Source organism: Hibiscus syriacus, unplaced genomic scaffold, assembly GCF_006381635.1.
Source record: "Hibiscus syriacus cultivar Baekdansim isolate YM2019G1 unplaced genomic scaffold, ASM638163v2 tig00004378_pilon, whole genome shotgun sequence".
Lineage (NCBI taxonomy): Eukaryota > Viridiplantae > Streptophyta > Magnoliopsida > Malvales > Malvaceae > Hibiscus > Hibiscus syriacus.
The window spans coordinates 35,451-60,550 of NW_024062014.1; the positions used below are offsets into that span (position 1 = coordinate 35,451).

General features: G+C 35.4%; 1 protein-coding gene and 1 pseudogene across 1 annotated transcript; both read right to left on the minus strand.

The window, feature by feature from the left end:
- Nucleotides 1-270: 270 nt before the first annotated feature.
- On the minus strand, nucleotides 271-4,361 carry LOC120194198 (respiratory burst oxidase homolog protein D-like). The gene is made up of 12 exons (XM_039196586.1): nucleotides 3,671-4,361; nucleotides 3,419-3,578; nucleotides 3,283-3,331; nucleotides 3,029-3,142; nucleotides 2,505-2,930; nucleotides 2,014-2,400; nucleotides 1,826-1,921; nucleotides 1,592-1,707; nucleotides 1,403-1,505; nucleotides 1,243-1,304; nucleotides 601-1,136; nucleotides 271-491 (listed from the first exon to the last, which is right to left on the minus strand). The coding sequence occupies exons 1-12, from the start codon at nucleotides 4,287-4,289 to the stop codon at nucleotides 382-384; spliced, it is 2,778 nt and encodes a 925-aa protein (XP_039052517.1). The 5' UTR covers nucleotides 4,290-4,361; the 3' UTR covers nucleotides 271-381.
- An 8,100-nt stretch (nucleotides 4,362-12,461) lies between these two features.
- Nucleotides 12,462-22,834, minus strand: LOC120194210 (annotated as a pseudogene).
- Nucleotides 22,835-25,100: the final 2,266 nt, after the last annotated feature.

Genomic DNA, 25,100 nt, shown 5'->3' on the forward strand with positions numbered 1-25,100 from the left:
GTATGATTCAGAGAGCTGGAAACCAATATGTATTTTTCCAACCGAGCTAAATGCTCTAATAAAGTGACAACCATTGAAGAAATGTAATCATCAACTCAAAGACTATACTTGTTGGCAAACAATAAAGTTGAAAGCTTTATCTTTGTTTTCCCACTCCAGAAAAAAGAAAGAGGGTTCTATTCGTATACAAGAACGAGATAAATTTATGTAATTAAAGAAAATGAAATATAAAATCAATATTATACTCGTATTATGTTATATTAGTCTTATTTATATTCACTTAAACCTATTAAATTAAAACCTATATAAAAATATTTTTCACCATATACAAAAACTCTATAAATCATTGAACTTCGAGGGGGGAAATGACTCTAGCTTCGGTTAGAAGTTCTCTTTATGAAAATCGAACTTTGTGGAGGTCTTGTGAGAGAAATCTGAAGCCAGTTGTCTTAGCTCTTGGGTTAGTGCGGGTGCCCCACAGTAGAAAACTCCTGCATCATTGAAAGCATCCATGGAAGAAAAAGTATAGTAAGTAAATACAATTAGAAAGGTAGGCCATATATTAGGCAAAAGATGGTTAGTTGAAAAGTGAAAACTGACCAATCCTTGCGTCGGGATGATGTAGGGCGATCTTCTTATAGACTTGGCGCCAGTTTGGCTTGGCAAAGTGGGATTTTACCCGAGTTCCTGACACGACGTCCACACCGTTCTTCGCATGGTGTAATGATTGAAGCATCGTTATGAGAGCCGATCTTGCGTCTCCTTCCTCGTACACGCTGGTGCAATAGTTGTGGAGCTCAATCACATGCTTCTCGTCCATCTCTGCCACTTCGTTCATTATCCCTTTGAACCACTCGAACGACCCTTGTTCCCTTGTTACCCAATAGAAGTAGGCTTTCCTTGTCTTGAAATTGAACCCTTTGTTGTTCTTGTTCTTCTTCTTGTTGTAGTTCCCATTCTCCAAGGCTGACCCCGGAACAGAATCCTCTTCCATTTTCATGTTGTTGATGATGTCCTTTACAATGCTGATCATTGGGGTAGCACCAATTCCGAGCCCCACTAGGAGCACCACATCGTATTTCTTGTAATCTTGTGCTGGAGCTCCGTATGGACCGTCGATCAAAATCTTGGGGAAGCTGTAGATCGATGAATACAATATAAAGCAATTCATAACATACCACATTACACATTTTTAATGTTGGTTCCGTCAATGACTTGAATAAAAGGATGAGGAAATCTTACCTTGTATCGGTTCCTTCTGCCCTAAGCAATCCACTCTTCCCAGCAGGTGGAGGCTGACAGACCTGTTTAACATTCGAATAGTATACAAGAAGAAACTAATAAGGCATTTGATTCCGGTATCGAGTTTTGACTTTAGAGGAGAAGGGAAACATTAACCAACCTCGGAGAAAACAGTTTTGAGTTGCCTTGTCCAGTCACCCAGAGTTCGAATGTGAACGCTAAGGTAGTCATCTCCTGGTGCTGAAGTGATGGAGAATGGATGCCTGCACTATCCGACGGTTCCTTTAGTTAATGAAATAATATCACTGAAGCAAAGCGAGCGATGACACAAGGACCGAAATGCACATACCACTCAAATGACGAGACTGCAGAGCAGTTGACAAACATGTATTGCCCGCTTTTGTATTTGAATCCTTGGGGCTTTGACATATGCAGTGCCAATACATTTCCGGGATACACAGCAACCTTTCATATTTGAAGAAAAGAAAAATAGAATATCAGTATGTTCCAAAAAGAGTGAAAATTTCAGTGCAACTCGCTGCAAATGTAAGATACTTGAAGCATATAATACAAGTTTTTATACCTTGAGAATTTTAACTGCCTTGATACTTGATCTGAAAGCTCGAATCAACCTTTCACAAGCATACAGAGTTATTGGTACTGCTAGATACATCCATGTCTGCAATTAAGATACAGAGATTGATTACTGTCCACGATTGTAACTATGGGTGGAATCAAAATCAGATGAAAAATGAAGAAGAAAAAACTTACCGTTTTCTGATACCATTTCTTGGTGAGGTACAGGTAAATACCATGAACAATGAGGAGAGTGTAGACAATAACAAAAAGGTGATGGGAATACCAAAATGCATTGAATCCGGTGAGCCTCTTAAGGAACTTGGGAAGGTTGAGCTTGTTGCGCCTGAACCACGGAGTGGCAAGTGTGAAAGCTATGGCCATTAGAACCACCATTATAACACCTGTTACACCTTCAACTCCCTTCAGAAACCACCAATAGTTTGGAGGTTGCTCTTCCCCAAAGTAAGGTTCCATAGGCTCATATTCTTCCTCGGTGGCATGAAGAAGACGTGGGAAATCACACGTTAAATGAGCACCTCCGTGTAGGATCAGCCCGATCGTGATTCCAACGGCAATAACCTGAATATTACATTTTATTATATTAAAATAAATCTAATTTCAGATTATGAAGTTGAAATAGAACTGTCACTATTGCAAAAAGGCAACAAAAGTTTAAGACTAACCTTGTGGAAATTCAAGTTGTCATCGAACGGAACAACAGCGCCTAATTTAGTCTTGTTTCTAAGCCAAGTGATGGTGTTTCGGCACGCTGGTAGCAAAATCAAAGCCATGTTGAATTTAAGAGTCTCTGCACCTCCTTTAGCAATGCAAACACAGTAGCCCATCACATCGAAAGCGGCCTTGTTGCGGTACTGCACGAACTTATAAGCGAACAAGCCACTCACAATGACAAGCCACAACATCATAACCCAGGCCCTTTGCCAATTATCCATTATAAAGTATTTGATCTTGTCGTACCACCTTTTTAAAGGGTTGTTCTCTAGAGTAGGTTTCAGTTTCTGGCTTAACATTTGACTCAGAATTCGGCTATCGCTTAGCCTCACGGATTGGTTCGGAGCTTGCAATAGGAGCATTTCCAGGTTATTGATCTGTTCAGTGCCAAAGATGAATAAACATTAGGAAATAAAGATATCGGAAGACAAAAACAAGATAGATTTCTCTTTGACCTTGGGATTGGTCTATTTACCATGATGTATCCAACATTATCTGGATCCAATTCTTCCATGATCAAAGCGGCATACTCTTCAGTTTGTTTCTGAATGTTAGAGAGTTTGTTTGCAGAAGCACTGAGGCTGATAATCTAGATTATAAAATTCATATTGTTAAAAAAATGTTGGAAAATGAAAAAATACTTAAAAATTACCAAATGTAAATATTCTTTTTCTTCTTTTTTTTTGGTCATTTGTAGTTAGTGGAATGAGGTTGGGGCACATGACCTACCTCCTTGACTTCTTCTTCTGTGATCCTCCCATCAGCATCTTTGTCCACCCTGCACCATTACAAATTACTTAGTAAAGAATAGATTTGCACGGTGAAAATTAAAAGTGTTCTGAATACATGGAGGAATCAGGTTTACATGTCGAAGAATGTTTGGAGTCTAGAATCAAAGCTTTCGTCAGAAATCTGATCCCAGAATTGTTTGAGTTGTATTTTATGGATGTAGTCACCGGTTACATTGTGTCTCCGAGCCAGTGCTTGAAACAGCTCACCAGCAAATTCTTTAGACTGCTTCATCCCTGTATTTCGAAAGATGAAGAAAAGGTTTGTAAAGCTTTAGAAACTTGATGCTCCTTCCAGGGTGAAGACATTTGAGTCATGAAACTCGTACCAATGCAATCTGCGAATCGAGAGCGATGAAGAAGGCTATCAGTAGAGGCAGTTAAATCATCGAACCGCTTCTCCACCGAGGACCATCCATTCCCAGAGGCCCCTGTTTTCGTAGTGATGAACTTGAGTCCTTTCAAGGCTAGAGCTGCAGCAGATTTAGTCCTGTCAAATCTCCTCCCTGCATTAGAAGGTCTCCTCGAAACTACACGCTTCAGCTCCTGAGAAACTTGCTTGATTCGAGCCGACGTGTTCCTCAACAAATAGGAACGAAAAGAAGCCGACTTGTTCTCCAGGGTTCGCTTAGCTAGCAACGATAGTTCAGGGTCTTTGTGGCAACCATCGGCACCTTGAACGCTGTGAACCGCGACGGAGTCGTCGAGGATATCGAGGGTGATTTCGACGTAGTCATCATTTCCAGAAGAGGAATCAAAAGAAGCGACGCTGCCAGTAGAGTTGGTCTCAGCCATGGTGATTTCATGTGGAAGATTGAACCTTGCACTCTTCTTGGAAGATCCTTTGTTGCGCCCACCAACGAGTATTGGTCCGCTAAACGCTGCCCTTTCGCTTGCTATGCTTTCTGTATCGGAACTGCCCTCCGAATACCCTCCATTATTCCTCATTTTTCTCAGAGTATGGGAACAGAAAATTAGAACAATGCTTATATTAATGGAAACAAAGGGTGTGATTCTAACTTTTAGGTATGGTGGGGAATTTTATTTTTGGTAATGTTTTATTATTAATAGTAGATTTTTAGAGTATATTATCGGGAATGTCATTACCTCCTTTTCCTTAGGTATTGTAATATTACCGACGTTTTGGACTAAAATGTTCTTAATTTTTTATTTTTTTTCCAAAAATATCATTCTTCTGTTATTGAATAATAAAAATTCTACGAAGGTTAAATTATAAATTTATCCTTAAATTATTTTAGATTTACAAAAAAATCTATAATTAAAATTTTATATGAAGTTCAGGGGTTAAAATTTTTTTTACCCTTTTATTAATTTTTTTTATATTTTTAATTTAGTAAAAAAAATTATATAAATATTATGAATTTAATTTTTAAAGAAAATATATAAATATTTTATAATTTGTAATATTATATAAATATATAATAAGGACGATTTGGTCAAATATATATTCTAACAATATTTTATTCCTTTAACCAAACACGGTAATCTTACGTTTTTGCTAAACCAACCAAACACAAAATACAACATTCTCAGTAATCTTATTTTCTATTAATTTTTTATTCTTACTGGTCTTATATTTTGTTGAGAAAAAATAGATATAGACAACGTCTTTGAGGGAGAAAAAATGCAGTCAGATACGGAAAATGAAGTGAGAAACCAATCAGTTATTACAGGAAGTCAGATTCTTGGCGCCGGTCAAACACCCTTTCACACTATATATATATACACACACACGAGTGAAAAAATATTTGGATTATTTAGAATATTATTAGTACAACTCAAAGTCTCATATTTTAATTTGATAGTTTAGAATCCCATATGTTGATTTTCATTTAAGTATGATTTGTTTCATTCAAATAAGCAAGCTAGCAGAATTATGATGTGCTTATAGACAATTGGATAACTGATTCTGTAATCTAATTCAATATTTAATAATTTAAAATCATATAAAAAAATCTAATTCGACGATGAAAATGTGTGAAAAACTCTATTATCTAATTAATAATTATAATAGCGCTTTACCCTCAAAAAGTATAATTATAATAATGTATTTCGTTTATTAGATTTTTTTATTTTATTTTTTATAATTTTATGTGAATATAATATAGTATATGTTCAAAAAAATTTAATCATTTAACCCTCATACTTCATATAAGATGTTCAAGCCCAAAATCTAAAGGAATAATAACAATCTCTTAACCACTAAGAGACTGTTTGTTTTACTGAAAATATTTTTCTGAAAATATTTTTTGTAAAATGAAATATATTTTTTGGAAAATATTTTTTGAAAAACGTTTTACGGTGTTTGGGAGAGGTTGTGTAAACTATTTTTCACTACTTAATGAATTTTTAAAAATTATTTATTATAAATTTTAAATATAATAAATAATATTATTTATCAAAAAATATTATTATTTTAAAAATATTAGAATAATTTATTTATTATTATTAAAATATTATTTTTATAATTTTATTAATAAAAATATTAAGATTAGTACATTGTAGTGAAATAAAAATATTATAAACTATATTTATTATTTATTAAAATAATAGTACTATATTATATTTTAAAAAATATTAATTAATATATTTTAAATATCTTTATTAAAATATTATTATATTAAATACATAAATAATATTATTAATTATTAATAATTTAATAATATTATTCTATGAAATTAATAAATAATATACATTTTATTAATAATTTATTATATATTATTAAAATAAAAATATAATATCTTATATCATTATAATATAATTAAGTATTTTATTATAATATTTAAAAATATTATATTATATTATTAGAAATATTAATAAATGTATTTTAAATATTTTAATAATTAATATTTTTATTAAAATGATATTAAAATATTTTATTAATATTAAATTCATAAAATAAAATTATTTTGAGTGTTTATTCTTTGAAGTGAAAAGTTTAGAAAATGACTTACGAAAAATTTCTTGCTTACAGAAAATCAAACCGTAAGTTATTTTCCAGAAAATACAAATAAAATTCGATTGATCAGGAAAATATTTTACGTTGACCAGTCAGTTTTCCTCCAACCAAACACTAAAAAATGAGAAAAATGTTTTCCTAAAAATATTTTACGTGAAACAAATATACCCTAAGTTCGCTAGGTTTATACGTATTTTTCCCTAAAAATCTAATTATAATAATGTTGCGTTTCGTTTATTTCTTGTTTTTGTTTTGCTTTATATTAATTTGTATGTACTATTTTAGTTTTAGAGGAAGAAATCTTTAAATTTATGAAAAAAATAACATCATATTTTAATTTTTTTATCTAATTCATATTATATATTGTGATACAAACTTGTGGTATTTATAAAATTTTTAAAAGAATTCTAAAAATATATTTTAAAAAATGTTTTTCATGAAAAAAAGTCAAAAACCATTATGAGATATATATAACACCATCAGTTAAAAATTTAATAAATAAGATTTTAAATTACAAAAATTAATTAAATAAAAAATCAATTATTCTTTTAATTCGCTTCTAACATTCGTTGATTGTTTATTTTTCACTAATATATATTGATGCATATTTTAAATGAATTGTTAAGATTATTTATCACGAGTTGAAATTGATTACGTGAAGGGAAAAAAGCAATGAAAACAATATTCTCATCCTCATATTTATTTAATATTTTCATATCTACTATCTGTTATCAATTTTTATACAAAATTTTTAAATCTACACCCGTTCACACAAGTACATTCTCAAATTCATCCTCATAACCCATTCTATATCCGCATGTACTCATCCATACATGTTTGACAGCAATCTCACGGTTTACATAAGCTATAAAATATAAAACAAACGCATCCATTATGAAGCATAGCAAAATAAATTAAGGATTAACATAATTTTTAAAATAAATCAAGGTCTTAATACATAATAATCGTAATGAAAGACATAATTAAAGTCTAGAAACATAAATGACAAACACAATATTTTGTTATTCTGTACAACATTTTCAAATTTTAATATTTTTCACATCAGTCACTCCAATATTACAATTATCATTTATGGAGGATATTTAGTGAACGAGGCAGGTAAGATCTCAAGCACGTACCTATCCACGTCAGACATGTTACAAAAGTCATGAAATCGTATTAGTCGATCATCCCTAAATATTCCCAATAATCAACCCCATGTTCAAGTCAACACAACGTAAAAGAAGGGGGAGGTTTGCCTGTGTGATTAAAGGTGATAATTATAACAAAATTTTCTTATATTCACCGGCTCAATTAGCTTGAAAAAAATTTCTTACATGGTCCTTTCCACACTTTTTACTAAACTTTGCAAAGGGACGTGATGAAAAGCTACAAGATTTTTTTTACCTTGCAGGAAGTAAAACCAAAAGGGGTTTATGAATTATATAATATATTAAAATAAATTTATATATTATAAGCATATAAAATAAGTCAGGTCGACGTAGAATCAGGTTTAAGTCTTGAATGCAAATTCTCCTAAATTTAAGATGAGTCCTTAGGCTTGGACGAGTAACAATGTCCCTTGAACAAATCTAATTATACGTAAGTGGTAGATTTATTCTATTTACTCTAATTTAATCATTTTAGTTCTTATATATATATATATTTAAAACTTTAGTTCTTATGTATTATACATAAGGTGTACACTTATATATATATATATATATAAACATGTATGAAAAAGTGATAAATACGCCAAAAACAGTTTGTTTAATCCTAAGTTCGAAGTGGACATATTAAAACGCTCGCTGGGTTTATTAGAGTTTGATTGGTAAACTTAAAATTTTATCATTTCAATTGACCAAACAAACAAAAAACACACAATAAAGAAAAAAGCGTATGAAATGGGTTAGAGTTAATACTTCCACCGTAAATAGCATTAAGTCTGTCACGAATGCCATATTAGGATTAATTTAAAATATTACACACTTTTTTTTCAAAATTAATTCAAGCTTTAAATTTCGGGGGAACTCAATGGCATACAATCGGATCCTGGAGTTCATGCCGATAGTAGTAGTAGCGAAGTCTGCAAAAGGGTAAAGAAATACACGTGCATGGAAAAGAGGGTGACATGGGCATTGACCAAACAATCTTGCGCACCTAATAATTTATGTAACTGTTACCAAAAAGAGTTTAATTTATTCTTCCAGCCCTCTTCTTATTCATACATTTGAATTCTTGATAATCTATTTTTTATTGACAAATTCTAAACCTAATCTTATTCCTATTTAGATGGAAAGAAAAATAAACTTTACAAGTAGGAAATAGAGTGTTCCTCGTAGGACATGATATAAGAAAATATGAAAGAACCAGTTAAATGTGTTTGTTTCTAGTTAATCTATTTCTAACCTTTTGAATTTAATTCTTTTAATTAAATAATTAAAGTTTGTTTTGATAAATTAGATAATGTGGTAATCTAAAAGAAAAGATTGATTAGATGGACTAGTATCAAGGGACGAATCTTTCTTGGGAGTGGAAGGGGCTATTGCCTCCTAATTTTGATGGTTTAATTAGTTTTAGACTATTGATATTTTTAAAATATTATAATTAAGTTATTGTCTCTCCCAAAATTTGCTAGTTCAATTATATTTTAAGATATTTCCGTTTTAAAATTGAAATTTGACTTCTAATTTTTCTGGTTTCATTACTCTTTAATACTTTTTAATTTTAAAATTAGTGAAATTAAATCATAACTCCTTTAAATTTTATAATTTATTCAATTTTAAAGATCCTATTTATTTTAAAATTAAATAACTTATCCCTTCATAATTTAATCCTAGCTCCATCCCTGCTAGTATATGCATGAAATGCTAGATAAACAACTCCACATAATCTAATTTAATAGAAAGTTATTGATAACATTATCAATAGGGGGTGGCAACAAGGCGGGACGGGGACAATTTTGCATTATACATCCTGTTCCCAACACTTGCGGGTATAGTATTGGGGAATCCCCATTATATGTTTCAGGGATTTTTTTTCCATACCCATCCCTTACGGATCCCTATGGGTTTCTGTTAATTCCCATATCAAAAAAATAAATAAATATTTTTTAAATCAATGTAACACCTAAAACTTATAAGATATATCATATTGTCTCAAATTGGTCTCTATCTATAATACGAAAGTTTCAAACGTCAATATTCATCTAACATCCGATGTATATGTACAATTTTAACCATTTTCAATCTCAACAAATCAATGTATATTAAACAAGGGGCTGAGAGCAGAAATAGGGTAGAAAAAAACCAATGGATGTGTTGAAAGTAGACATGCACAAAGTCGGATTTAAATCCGATCCGGATCGATTTTTAATCGATCCGGTTTTTTCACCTAGCCAAAAAATCGGATTTTAAAAAACCGATTCGGATCCTAACCGGTTTGGAGGGCTGGATGGTGTAACCGGTTTTTAATCCGGTAAAAAGGTCATCCAATTTTTTTCCCAAGCCGATTATGTTAATGGCTAGTTTTTTAAACCCCATACCGGATTTTTTTATCCGATTTTTTTCAAACCGGTTTTTAATCCGATAAAAAAACCGGTCGTCCAATTTTTTCCCAAACCGGTTATACTATCCGATTTTAAAATATCCGTCCGGTTTAAAAAAAACCGATTTTTCCCAAATCTGATTTCGAATATTTTTACGCAAAATCGGATATTCAGATTTTTTTTGTGCACCTCTAGTTGAAAGTGTCCATTATTTTATCGGTTTGGTTATTGGCAGCGACGCCGCCACAACATGAAGCAAACATTGCCGGAAATTTAATAACGTTTCGTCATTTGCGCGGTGTACGCGTCGGGACTTACGACCCCGGGAAAACAGAAATGAAGAGGGTCTTTTTCTTTTATGGAGACGTGTGGTCGGTAATTGGTTTCTTTAGTAAATGGATGCAAGTCAAATTATAGCATAGTTGAGGGTGCAAGAATTTCTATACTTACCTTGCGTGGTAGAAATGATTTAACATTTCCCGACCAGCTAACTCGGATAGATAAATGTCGAGTTGAATCAAGAAAATCATATTCTTGTGAGTTTTCTTACTAGGGAAATTTTGGAAACTATCCAAGATTTAACATTTCCCGACCAGGTAACTCGGGATAGATAAATGTTTGAAAATCAGATTAGTTATCGAGTATTATTTTACAACTTAAAGTTGACATGAAAATTTTTCGAGACAAATCAAATTTTCAAGATTTTGTTTAAATTTAATTATAAATATTTATAATATTATGATATTATTTGATTCTAATTTAAATGATTTTTTATAACCACATAATTTTTTTTCATATTGTTATACATATATCATGCAATTTGAGATACTCAACTCTAAAACTCAATTTGAGACACAATTTGATATACATATGATTTTACATTTAAGTTTGAAATTGTTTTTTTTAGTCGAGTTGAGTTTATGAATTACGACTTGAAGTCAATTCCTTCAATTTTGAGTCTAGTCGAGTTACTCAAAAAATAAAAAATTTGACTATGTATTTTGAGAGTTTTATGATTTAGTCTTTAATTTCATTATTCCTTCAATTTTTTTCTTCATTTTATGTCTATTTTTAACCAAATTTAAACCACATGCTCCTAAATCATCTTAGAATACATTTTTTTTTCTTTCAATTCCTCTTTTTTATAACAAGTTTTCCATTTTTCAATTTAGTTCCTTAATTTTTCATAATTTTCTTATTTCTTCTATTCAACCTTTATTTTAATTCCATTTTTAACAAATTTGAAGCACATCTTATATACCACTATAGAATACCTATGCAACTTTAATTCTTATTTTTTATGCTTAATACCAAAATAAGTGCCCCAACTATACCGTTTTTCTCAAATAAGTGCCTAAACTAATTTTTGTCTCATCCAGGTGCCTAACGTTACAACCGTTATCCGTTTAAGTGTTCGGGCTGTCAATGACGTTAATTTCCCCCGTTAAGTGACACGTGTCACAATTTGGTATTTTAAAATTTATTTTTTAATTAAATATTAAAAATATTATGATATTTATAAAAAAAATATTAACTTTTCTTATATTATAAAACGACCCCAAAATCCCAAATCTTAACTTTATTCTGTCGTTGTCGCCCTTTCAGGCCATGACCACTGCCACCGAAGTAGTCCATGACATCTTCCTACTCACACATCATTTAACGGGGAAAATAACACGGTTACCGGCCCAGGCACCCAAATGGGTAACATTTGTAACGTTAGGCACCTGGATGAGACGAAAATTAGTTTAGACACCTATTTGGGAAAAGCTGTATAGTTTGGGCACTTATTTTGGTATTAAGCCTTTTTTCACTAAAAATGTACTCTATTTTTTATTTAGACCCTTAATATTGCATTTTACTCAATTTGGTATTTTGACTGCAATTGTTTGCAAATTCTTTCTTCCCATCTATTCTTTAACTCTTTTATATCCTCATCAATACTTTACTCTGAAAATAAAGAAAATTATAATATTGTGAATATATTTTATAATTTTAGATTGTATTTGATATATTAAATAACATTATAGTGTGAAAAGAATATGAAATATATATCTTATATGGTTAGAAAAAGTCAAAAAAATTAGAACTAATCCTTACTATAACGCTATAAATAATTATATTAAATTTAACATAGAAACTCGAATAATTTGACTCCAATTTTTTAAATTCGACTCGACTTGAAAAAAAGTTTCAAGTTAAATTCAAATTGTGAATACGGTTCATCAATTTAAATAACTCAAATTCTTCGATCCGATCAAATGTTAATCCCTAGCAAGGAATGGGGTTTATCGGAGAGAGTTTAATTCAAGGAAAAACCCAATGACATTTCACTAGACTTGGACTTTTCAACTTTGATATAATATTCAACACACTATGCCACTCGATCGGATATATATCTTATTATAAATCTGGATGGAATATGGATTGAACACGTATACTTTAAAAGATTATGAAGAGTGTTACGAGCATTTCCATCATTGAATGTCAAAGCAAGGACTGCATCTTATCTAAACCATAAGATTGTATGTATTAGTGGCTATAAGATTATTCATTGTAAACTTGAGATTTCAGTACTTCCCGTACTAGGAAAACTATGTAAACGGAACACATATTAGTTTTCTCAAAACCAGAGTTATTTACAGGGAAATACAAGTCATACAGATGTCAACATTTGTACCTACACAATCATTTACTTTCCCTATATTTGAAGAATCTAACGGCAAAGCAACGCAAGATACCGTGGAAAAAAGAAGTAACTTAAGGGAAACCACTAGTCAAAATCTGTATTGACTGGTACATCCTTGTGAACGATACGGCAGTATATGACTTTGGATCTCAATCGAGTGGACTGTAATACGAAATTTAGATGCAAGGATTTAGATAAGCCGCCTTTTGATGCTTCGAGTGGTTGCTTGGTAAGTGCGAACAAACAAGCCAACTCCTATACCAAGACCAAGACAAACGCCTAGACCGATTCCTACGCCGACCCTTACACCTGTGTTGAACCACGAGAGCTCACCATCTTCATTATCCATGTTTTTTGTTCTCCTCCAGAAGATATTGTTGTAGTCTTCATCGTTCACTTGTTTGTACTTTCTGTATTCTGATAACTGTGAATGTAGTGTGACTTGTTAGAGATGAATATTGTATATGTAGACACACTTTTTAGACCGGGTATATATATATATCATATATATTAAACTAACACTTTTTTTTCCGTTCAGCCCAAGCCCGTGTACAAACATAGCTATCCACCTCCTCAGCGCCGCATCCACAGCCGTATCCTTCGCTCAGTCAACCCAACAGCAAAGCCCCATTTTCCGGCGACGTGTGAAACACCAACACCAATAGAAAACAAACAATAAACTCAGAGTTTCATTCGAATCCAAATTCCTAAAAATAGAGTTCACGAGCATTATAAATAAACATGAAGCAACGAAGCAGAGGGGAGGAAAATGAGCTAACTGCTCTCCACGGTTTCTTTCCAAATTTTCTATAGTCAAGTCGGATTCATTTCCTTTTCCTCAAGAGCTTTGAAGACAGGATATCGAAATGTGATCCAGTTGCCTTTTTTGCTTTGGTTTGATCCAATTTTTCGTTGCTCCTAGAGCTTGACGGAGGCGGTAGCGTTCCACAGTCATCCAGCGACCGTAAGCATCCTAGATGATCGACTGTGGAGTTTGGTCACCATGTTCGACCGTAAGCTCAGAACTCTCTCACCGCGAAGAAGAGTCGCTCAACTCCTCCAAGGGAAACCTCACCTGAACCAACATCGCCACCATCTGCCTCGAGCTTCTTTCCAACTCGCATCACCGCATCAACTCTACAGCCATCAACTGCTCATTCACCTTGAAACGTGTTGGTGTTCACATGGTTTCTGAACTTGAAGCAACGAAGCAGAGGGGAGAACAACAGAAGAAACAAATGCATTAACTTCGTGATTTGGCCCACCATTACAAGTCAAAATCTCTCCACTATATTTTCTTTGCCTTTCTAATCTTTCCACACATTCTTGAATACACGTGGAGAGACCTGGCACAAGCATAATGTGGAAGGTGTCACTAAGTGCATTATTACAGGATTAATTGATTTAATTTAATTATTTATTTATTTAATTTTAATGGTTAAATTATATGTTTTAATTTCTATTTGATATTTCTTTTATTTTATTACCTAACATCTTTTTGACTTTTTCAGTAGTAATTTCAATCGATCAAAGGTAAGCAATTCGAATTTAATTTTTAAATTTCGATTTAAATTTTAATTTTTTTCGCAATTAAGACAACCGAAAAATTAATTGGTACCGAAAGAGCAGTTCAAGGGTGCTAATCCTTCCTTGACTGTAACCGACTCCCGAACCCGACACATTTTTGGTAAAATGCAGATTAGGTAAAAAATTGAGGTATCCGATCAACCCGTTTTATTCTTAAAATGAATGATCGGTGGCGACTCTAACCCATTCATTTCAAGTCGAAGCCCAATTCCGGGTCAAACCGAAAGACGGTTCCGACAGCTTGGCGACTCTGCTGGGGACAGGTAAGTGAGTCAGGCCAAAATTAATTTTCGGTTGTCTTTTTATGCAAAAATTTTAATTTTAAATTTATTTATTAGATTTCAATTATTTATCTTTGATCATTTTTCAAATAAATAGTTGTACTGACATTTTGTTCAATGATTTCAGATTTTTGAAAAGTTTCTATCTCTGGCTCTATACCCGAGCCCTGAACCGTTTTTAAGTGGGGGTGAAATCGACGCCTTCGTGTGAATTTATTCACCGTGCGGGCCTAGCAAGTAGCCTTCGGGATTCATATACCTTATGTCTTCGTGTGAATTTATTCACCGTGCGGGCATAAGGGAATGTGTCCTCTCGAGTTTAACTTAGTCCACACAAGCTTGTAATAGGCTTAGGACTAAGGGTCTGGCAAGCCCAAGGGGGCACCGGCAAGGAGAACTCGAGTACCTTTTTAGAACCTAAACTGGGAGAGTGCAGGGAATTAGAGCTCACCCCAAGATCTCATCCCAAACCCTAGGATGCTTTGTTTCCTGCTTTATTTTCTGTTCAAAACATGCGAACTAGACAAATATGCGGCTAGGATTTGTTTGAAATTAGCATGCGAGATAGAAATCATGTCTGTGTAGGAATATTAAGCATGTTCGGGTAGATTATCATGTGGGGTAGATTATCATGTGGGGTAGGATTTTTTATTTTTTTATTTTGATTTACCTCACTAACCCCTTTTATTTTTTGTTCTATTTCATTTTGTTTTCATCATTCGCATCATTTAAAACGAGGTGTTAATCCACCAAAAAGGTGTTTGTTAAACATGAATAATCTGTATTAATGGACAAAGGGATTATAATACAAAGAGATAAAAAGCTCAGAAGCCCAGCCGTGGTCAAAGAATACTCGGAGGCAAAAGGTGCAGGGGCAAGACGAGGAAAATGTTACTGACCCGGAGAGTCTTTTCGAAAACTGCGAGATCAAGATGTCGAAACCCTAGCTAAGCTGGAGATAATTATTGATAAATTCTAGAAACAAGCCAATAAACTTTGGGTGGAGGGCTCCGATGGCACTTTCGTTTGGAACAAGCCGGCGATGTAGTCCTTCGAGACCTTTTGGGGGCAAGCAACTCGTTATTTGCACATTTTAGCCAAAGGAGCCGGAACGGTTTGACAGGGTATTCAACTGGTGACAGACGAAGGCAGAAGACTAGTCAACCTATCAGAAGTTGTTTGGGGTCTATGCCTTCAAAATATTTTTGTCTCTTAAGACGTAACACTTTTGCCCCAATAAGGATTATTTATAATAACAGGTACATTTTTTGGATCAATGCCTCGAACATTTCATGCATCATGCATTCAAACATATTGTACATTTTGTTATTTTTCTTTACATTCGCATTATTTTTCCTTTTTTTTACATTCACATGTCTTATCAAAAATGAGAACATTTTGATCCTATGACATATAAGGAGCTTTACCAACAGTTGTTTGACGCACACGTGGTGTCACCATATCCAGAGAAATCCATGAAGCCCCGTACCCCATGTAGTATGATGAGAACGCTCATTGCGAAAATCATAGCGGAGTCCTAGGGCGCACTATCAAGAATTACTCCATAATCAAGAGAATCATACATAAAATACGTAACAAGAATCGGATCGACTTCAACAACTTGGGGGCATCCAAGTGAGGAAGACCATTTCATCATTTGAGACATTTTGTTTGAATTTGTTTTTTCATTTTTTTCTCAAGTTTTTGTAAGGACTTTTAAATAAATTTATGTTACTTTAAAGATGTTAAACAATGAATCACATTTGCAAACTTGCAATTCTTTGAATATCATCTGAATTAAGAAACTCTGAAATGGTTCAAAGTTACATATCTTTGACGAAGTAACATGATTTAAAACAAGGAATTTGACTTTACCCAGAAAATACACTCAAACACCGTACCCTGCTCTTGTAATTAACCAATATAACATTTTCCTTTCATAAGGTGCGGACAACATGGGACATCCTTTTGCATATGACATTATTAAACTTTTTATTTAAGACGTTCAGTGATGATAATGATCTTCACAGATGAAATAGTCGAGTAAGTGAATCTAGTTTAGGTCAATTGCTTGAAAATTGAACTCTAAAGATGAAATTTTTTACTTTCAACAAACACCTAGACTATAACAGGTTCTTCTTGACAATCTTAAGAAATTAAATCCGTAAAACTGAGCTATTCCACTAAGGCAATTGGTTACAGAGGAAACTCGAAAGCCCTGGCTTTATGAATAGATTGTATTCAAACCATGACATTACTCGGACACTTGGCAATTCAGTGTTTGCTCCACTGCTTTTGTCAGGCCGAAGACTTTGTGATGAGATGAACCCTTCAGTTAAACCTGATAAAAGTGATTATAATGTTAAGCTGTCCCTCTAAAGTAATTGGTTAAACGCCCCGACTTTATGGATTCAGCTAGCCATACAATGGAAAATTAAATCAAATTTATCTGAGCAAGAAATTTTCGATAATGTTAGACTAAGGGAGTTAAGAAACACCTATTATAGTCGACTACACACGAGCACTCAAGAATTTCATTTTTAGACCGATATTTTTCGCACTGCCTTTGTTGGAAGAGCCTACAAAGTTTGAACAAATGGAAGATTTCAGAGGACCGAAATAAAATGTCTAGTAATTGGTAATTATAGTTGCGTCATTATGTCCGCACCCAAATGAAATGCCAAAGCATATTTCGATATTTTAAAAAAATGACATTTTGGGTTACCAAAACCTTAGAAAGGAGGCTAACCTAAAGCCAACTCATCCATTTGAACATTTGTCAAAGATTTATAACTCTGAAAGCTTTAAAAGAGCTCTTGATTCCTTTGATATTTTTTGAACTCACATTTACAATTTGATTCAATTGCGAACAATATTTTACAACATTTTTATCATGTCTCTCTCCTAAAACAAGAAAAATGAGAAAAACATTTTCAAGCAGAACAATCTCAGATATGAAAGGTCTGTAAAGCCAAAGCTCGGGAAGCAAATGGGGCACGATCCATTCCAAGGACCTGATTGACAGACAAAGCACGAGACTCCATCCAGAAGATAACACATAATTCATTCATATTGCTTGCATCTTAAACATACTTAGGTCCATCACATTCATCATTTTAGCATACACGTTTTTGCAGCTTTTAGAGTCAAGTTTTGACTTCAGGATGAAGGATACTCGATTCTCAAGCGCCTTCAAAGAAGGATGGTGGTTGATTAACTCGACAGTAAGAAGCTACACCTCAACCGACTTGACATCTTAGAACCAATTTCAGATAGGTTCGAGAACCAGTTTAAAACAAATCCAGTACGACACAAACTCAACCATGAGCACGAAGAAAATTGGACTCCAGACAACGTAAGTTCAACTTCACGACGAAGGGACCGTTGGTTGTCAATAAACTTCCCAATTTCAGAGCCAATTTCAACTTCACAGCGAAGGATATTGGACTCCAGACAACGCATGTTCAACTTCACGACGAAGGGACCGCTGGTTTTCAACAAACAACTTCTCAATTTCTGAGCCAATTTCAACTTCACAACGAAGGATATTGGACTCTAGACAACGTAAGTTCAACTTCACGACGAAGGGACCGCTGGTTGTCAACAAACAACTTCTCAATTTCAGAGCCAATTTCAACTTCACAACGAAGGATATTGGACTCTAGACAACGCATGTTCAACTTCACGACGAAGGGACCGCTGGTTGTCAACAAACAACTTCTCAATTTCAGAGCCAATTTCAACTTCACAACGAAGGATATTGGACTCCAGACAACGCAAGTTCAACTTCACGACGAAGGGACCGCTGGTTGTCAACAAACAACTTCTCAATTTCTGAGCCAATTTCAACTTCACAACGAAGGATATTGGACTCCAGACAACGCAAGTTCAACTTCACGACGAAGGGACCGCTGGTTGTCAATAAACAATTTCCCAATTTCAAAGTCAATTTCAACTTCATAGCGAAGGATATTGGACTCAAGACAACGCAAGTTCAACTTCACGACGAAGGGACCGCTGGTTGTCAATAAACAACTTTCAACTTCACGACGGAGGATATTGGACTCGGAACAATGCTACTTACTTGGATTTCAACTTCACGACGAAGGATATCCAACGCGATAAGGCTATCTGCCAAAGACCCCCGAGTTCGATTACACTCAGCTCCGAGGTACATCATTTGCAACATAGCTCAAGGCAAAAAGGGCTATTTGCCATCCAAAGACCTTCGAGTTTGATTACACTCAGCTTCGAGGGCACATCATTTGCAGTATAACTTAAGTCGAGAAGGGTTATCTGCCAACCAAAGACCTTCGAGTTCGACTACGCTCAGCTCCAAGGCATATTATTTGCAGTACAACTTAAGTCGAGAAGGGTTATCTGTCAACCAAAGACCTTCGGGTTCGACTACGCTCAGCTCCAAGGCATATCATTTGCAGTACAACTTAAGTCTAGAGGGGTTGTCTGCCAACAAAAGACCTTTGAATTCGACTACGCTTAGCTCCAAGGCATATCCTTTACAGCATAACTTAAGTCGAGAAGGGTTATCTGCCAACCGAAGACCTTCGAGTTCGATTACACTCAGCACAGAGGCAAACCAAGTTTAGTTCAAGGCAAGAAGGGCTATATGTCAAAAAATTATCGAATTCAATTCTAATCAGCTCGATGACACTTCAATCACACTACTGTCCGGTTGCAATCGAGGTTTTCAAGTCGAGAAGAAGACCTGGGTTAACCGTGCTTTAGTGACAAGAAACTGTTTTCCGGCATCATAGCTTAAGTCGAGAAAAGCTATTTGTCAACGAAGACATTTCTGAGTTCGATTCCGTTCAACTCAAGGGCCTATTAACCATATGGTGGAGTCAATGAACCATTTTCAAGTCGAATGTTTGAACCAAGATCTTTAAACCGAGAAGAAGACCGACGTTGACTACAATTTGGCAACGAGAAGCCACATTCCAATCCAAATTATGAATTGCGGCTTCAATTCCATTTCGAGATGAACCTGACTTCGCAACTAAGGATCCATCCACAACTCAATTCGACAGGGAGTTAATTGAAATATCAGAATCAATTTTCAACTCCACCGAACGAAATTTGTGTCCATTTGTCTTTGTCCTATTTTTCGTTCCACGAAAAAGGACAAAGAGGGGCAGCTGTAGACACACTTTTTAGACCAAGTATATATATATATCATATATATTAAACTAACACTTTTTTTTCCGTTCAGCCCAAGCCCGTGTACAAACATAGCTACCCACCTCCTCAGCGACGCATCCACAGCCGCATCCTTCGCTCAATTAACCCAACAGCAAAGCCCCATTTTCCGGCGATGTGTGAAACACCAACACCAATAGAAAATAAACAATAAACTCAGAGTTTCATTCGAATCCAAATTCCTAAAAATAGAGTTCACGAGCATTATAAATAAACATGAAGCAACGAAGCAGAGGGGAGGAAAATGAGCTAACTGCTCTCCACGGTTTCTTTCCAAATTTTCTGTAATCAAGTCAGATTCATTTCCTTTTCCTCAAGAGCTTTGAAGACAGGATATCGAAATGTGATCCAGTTGCCTTTTTTGCTTTGGTTTGATCCAATTTTTCGTTGCTCCTGGAGCTTGACGGAGGCGGTAGCGTTCCACAGTCATCCAGCGACCGTAAGCATCCTAGATGATCGACTGTGGAGTTTGGTCACCATGTTCGACCGTAAGCTCAGAACTCTCTCACCGCGAAGAAGAGTCGCTCAAACTCCTCCAAGGGAAACCTCACCTGAACCAACATCGCCACCATCTGCCTCGAGCTTCTTTCCAACTCGCATCACCGCATCAACTCTACAGCCATCAACTGCTCATTCACCTTGAAACGTGTTGGTGTTCACACGGTTTCTGAACTTGAAGCAACGAAGCAGAGGGGAGAACAGCAGAAGAAACAAATGCATTAACTTCGTGATTTGGCCCACCATTACAAGTCAAAATCTCTCCACTATATTTTCTTTGCCTTTCTAATCTTTCCACGCATTCTTGAATACACGTGGAGAGACCTGGCGCAAGCATAATGTGGAAGGTGTCACTAAGTGCATTATTACAGGATTAATTGATTTAATTTAATTATTTATTTATTTGATTTTAATGGTTAAATTATATGTTTTAATTTCTATTTGATATTTCTTTTATTTTATTACCTAACATCTTTTTGACTTTTTCAGTAGTAATTTCAATTGATCAAAGGTAAGCAATTCGAATTTAATTTTTAAATTTCGATTTAAATTTTAATTTTTTTCGCAATTAAGACAACGAAAAATTAATTGGTACCAAAAGGGCAGTTCAAGGGTGCTAATCCTTCCTTGACTATAACCGACTCCCGAACCCGACACATTTCTGGTAAAATGCAGATCAGGTAAAAAATTGAGGTATCCGATCAACCCGTTTTATTCTTAAAATGAATGATCGGTGGTGACTCTAACCCATTCATTTCAAGTCGAAGCCCAATTCCGGGTCAAACCGAAAGACGGTTCCGACAGTATCAAAGAAAAAAACCACTGAAAAATAAAAAAAAAGCTAAAAAATTAACAGGAACGTTAGTTTTAAGGCCTTTTCTTCTCTCTCTACCCTGATACTACACTCAGGTAAAAAGCAATGCTTTCCGACCCTTGGTAAGAAGCAGCTGATTCTTGAAGTTGAGGAAGAAAAGAAGGCCTGAACTGATGCTGCAGATCGCCAATGATGGCAGTGTGAGAATATTTATTCTCCCTTTAATATTTTAGTTCGTCGAAGACTGAACCTTGTATCACTGGAACTAAGAGTCCGGGATTCTACCAACTGCAACAAGTCACGTCTAAAAATAACAATAACTAATCCCAGGTATCCCAAAGAAGAAAACAACCAATTCAAATACCTAAAGCTTACAAGAAATGCTTCCAAAGAGAGTTCAACACAAATTTATTTCCCCATGACACGAGTTGCCTTCAAAGAGAGAGATATCTACCTCCAATATGGGCGGTGGGTTAAAACAGCAGGCAATAGTTGAGATCTATAACATTGGTTGTATTCAAACAAAATATTTGAGAAAATATACTTGTATGTTCCAATGCTTCAGCCAGTTTCTTGGTAGCAAAAGTTCTATACCCACCCATGTAAATTGTAATACCAAGTTATGTGCAAAGTACGAAGCTTAAAGATCAAGGAGACCTTTCTGAAGCATGTCTGGGTACAGGTATGCAAAGTAACTCCAATTTAAGGTGATGTTTCGAAGAAAAAAGTTAAGCTAATAAGCAAGAACAAGTAAACTTAATCGACCCTCATTGGCTTGTGAAGCTGCTGTTAATCAGATACTTAATTGCAATGAAATCTATAAACAAAGCATTTGCGTTAACAGCAGAGGGTGGGGGTACCCCAACAATATAACGGCAAGAAACAGCCAGGAGAGGTGGCCTCTACATGACAGCAAAACGGTATGGCTCTAGTGGGCCTAGTGTCATCAGGATCAAGCAGACCAATTTTACTGACAAGTACACAAGAGAAAAGGAAAGGGGGTATATCCCATCACTTTAAAAGTGTACATGGCCCATACGCTAATGACACATATAGGATAAAGATCAGTTTCCTACTCCATTCCAAATATAGCAAGTATGGACCATGTTTCAAGGCAGGAAGCACGGCTCAAAAGTATCATATATCAAACTCAGTCCATTAAAGTTAACAGAAGTGAAACGAAAAGGAACTTCAATATTGAATTATACGGTACGTTACCTGCATATATCCAAGTGACATATCTTTCTGGCATTCGGTGCTCTCATATTCCGGGATTACATCTAATGTTCCCTTGTGATTATGCTTCTTCCGGTAATTAAGTTGCAATGTTTTAGTCAAGATGATTGGTTTTCCAGAGAATCAACCAGCAACATAAACCTCAATGGTAGATGACAATAATTGGGGACAAGAATTGAGCTTTCCCTTCAGGAAACCACTGCCAGATGTGATCTCTGATTCACAATTCATACTCCATTGCTTCAAATTATGTTTCGATTCCCCAATGAATCAGCTATTACCAGACATTTTCAGAACACCTCGAATTTCACACTTCCTGTCAATTTAACATTATCTGTACTCACAAAGGTGGCTTCTTCTGATCTTTTATCTACCCGATCCCTTCTAAGGAGTATAGAGACCTCATCAGAATATATACTGTTTCTAATGCCATTAACTTCCAAAAGGGTGTCAGGCTCTAAGGGTGTATGACTGAGAGTTAGAAATTCCGGAGTCGAATCATCAACTTGAAATTTGCTGACCCTAACATAGAAAACTCTCAAATCAAACCAAAGTGATGAGTACCGCATAAGCTGAAGGTCGCCATCTACTACTTTACCATTTTCTGGTGTTCCACAAAGACCCTCCATGATTGAGGAGCTCAATCCTCACTGAATCCCCCTAACACTAATTAGAATCACAACAGCCGATGAACCACAATAATTGGTAATGAATTGCCTCTAAAAAACTTCATAACAGGAGGAAAGTAAAGCCAGTCAGATAATCACAAGGAATAAGTCATTCGAATCAGCATAACATATGAGAAAAATCCAAGGGGAAACTTGATAAGAGATTTCCAAGTAACAATCTAAATAAATGCAAAAACCACATATACTTTAGGAACAGAGACCTTTGAAATACGGAGGAAAAACCATAACTCATTTAGTCCCTAAGTTTTAACTATAAATACCCTAGCTCATTTAGCTTCAAAAATCATCCCAAAATCTTCTAGTTCTCTCTCAAGTGTGTTGTGTAAACACCTGTAAATTTTCTCTTAGTAAAAGATCTGCAGCAGTCCGGAGACGTAAGCATAAATTGGCTGAACTCCGTTATCAAATTTCGGGTATTATTTTTCCGCTTTTATTTCGCATTCTCAATAATCTGGTTATAGGGAAATTACTTGTACTCGGTTTATTTCCTAACAACTGGTAATCAGAGCTTTTGATTGTGAATTTTGTCAATTTTCTGCGAGGTTACTATTCATTACTATTCACGTGAATAGTGAATTTCGTGAATAGTGAAATTCGGTCGGCGATACGAGTTTGTCGACGGAGGTGTTCTAATACACGGCGGTTCGCAGAAATTGTCAGAAACGATCCAAACGAAGCCAGATTCGAGTGGGAGCGATGGCTGCAGACGAAGGGAAGGTGAAAATTGAAAAGTTCGATGGTGCTGACTTTGGCTTTTGGAAGATGCAGATCGAAGATTTTCTGTACCAGAAAAATCTATATCAACCCCTCTCAGGAAAGCAACTAGAGGGCATGAAGGATGAAGATTGGGCTCTTCTCGACAGACAAGCCCTCGGAGTTATCCGACTGACGTTATCCCGAAATGTTGCTTTCAACATAGCAAAGGAAAAGACCACGGCAGGTCTTATGGCAGCTCTCTCCAGTATGTATGAGAAGCCATCGGCCTCAAACAAAGTTCACTTGATGAGGCGATTATTCAATTTGCGGATGACGGAAGGGGCATCAGTGGCTCAACACCTGAATGAACTCAACACAATCACAACCTAGTTGAGTTCTGTAGAAATTGAATTCGATGATGAAGTTCGAGCTTTAATTCTATTATCATCTCTACCAGACATTTGGAATGCTACTACTACAGCAGTTAGCAGCTCGTCGGGAAATAGTAAATTGAAATTCGACGATGTTCGGGATCTGGTACTGAGCGAAGAAATTCGACGGAGAGAATCGGGTGAAGCATCAACCTCCTCAGCCTTGCACACGGAGTCCAGAGGGAGAACTTCAGAAAGAAATTCAAATCGTGGCAGATCCAAATCCAGACGGGAAAAATCCAGAACGGGAAAGAAAGATTTTACCTGTTATAATTGTGGCAAGAAAGGTCACTTTAAAAGAGATTGCCGAGCACTGAAGAAAGATACCGGTGCACAGGAATCTGCCAACGTGATAGAGGAGACAGGTGATGCCATGATTCTAAGCGTCAACAGTCCGATTGAATCATGGATCTTGGATTCAGGGGCATCTTTCCACTCCACCCCATGCCAAGAAATCATGGAGAACTATATCAGTGGTGATTTTGGGAAGGTTCATCTTGCTGATGATGAAACCTTGAAGATCGTCGGAAAAGGAGATATCCGACTAAAGCTGCCAAACCAGACCACCTGGAAGCTGACAGGAGTGAGACATATTCTTGGCCTCAAAAGAAATCTGATTTCTGTTGGACAGCTTGATGGAGAAGGATATAGTACAACCTTTTCAGGTTGTGAATGGAAGATTACCAAAGGAGCACTCGTCATTGCTCGTGGTAAGAAGACTGGTACTCTCTATGTAACCTCAAATTTAGAGAATATCATTGCAGTAGCATATGCTGATGGAAAATCAAACCTATGGCACCAAAGGCTTGGCCATATGAGCGAGAAAGGAATGAAGATACTTCTGTCAAAAGGGAAGCTGCCGGATCTAAAGAATGTGGATGTCGGACTATGCGAGGATTGCATCTTTGGAAAACAAAAGAAAGTCAGTTTTGCAAAGATTGGCAAGGCGCCCAAGGCAGAAAGGTTAGAATTGATTCATACTGATGTATGGGGACCATCCCCAGTTCCATCTCTTGCAGGCTCACTATATTATGTCACCTTCATCGATGATTCAACAAGGAAGGTGTGGGTTTATTTTCTGAACAAGAAATCAG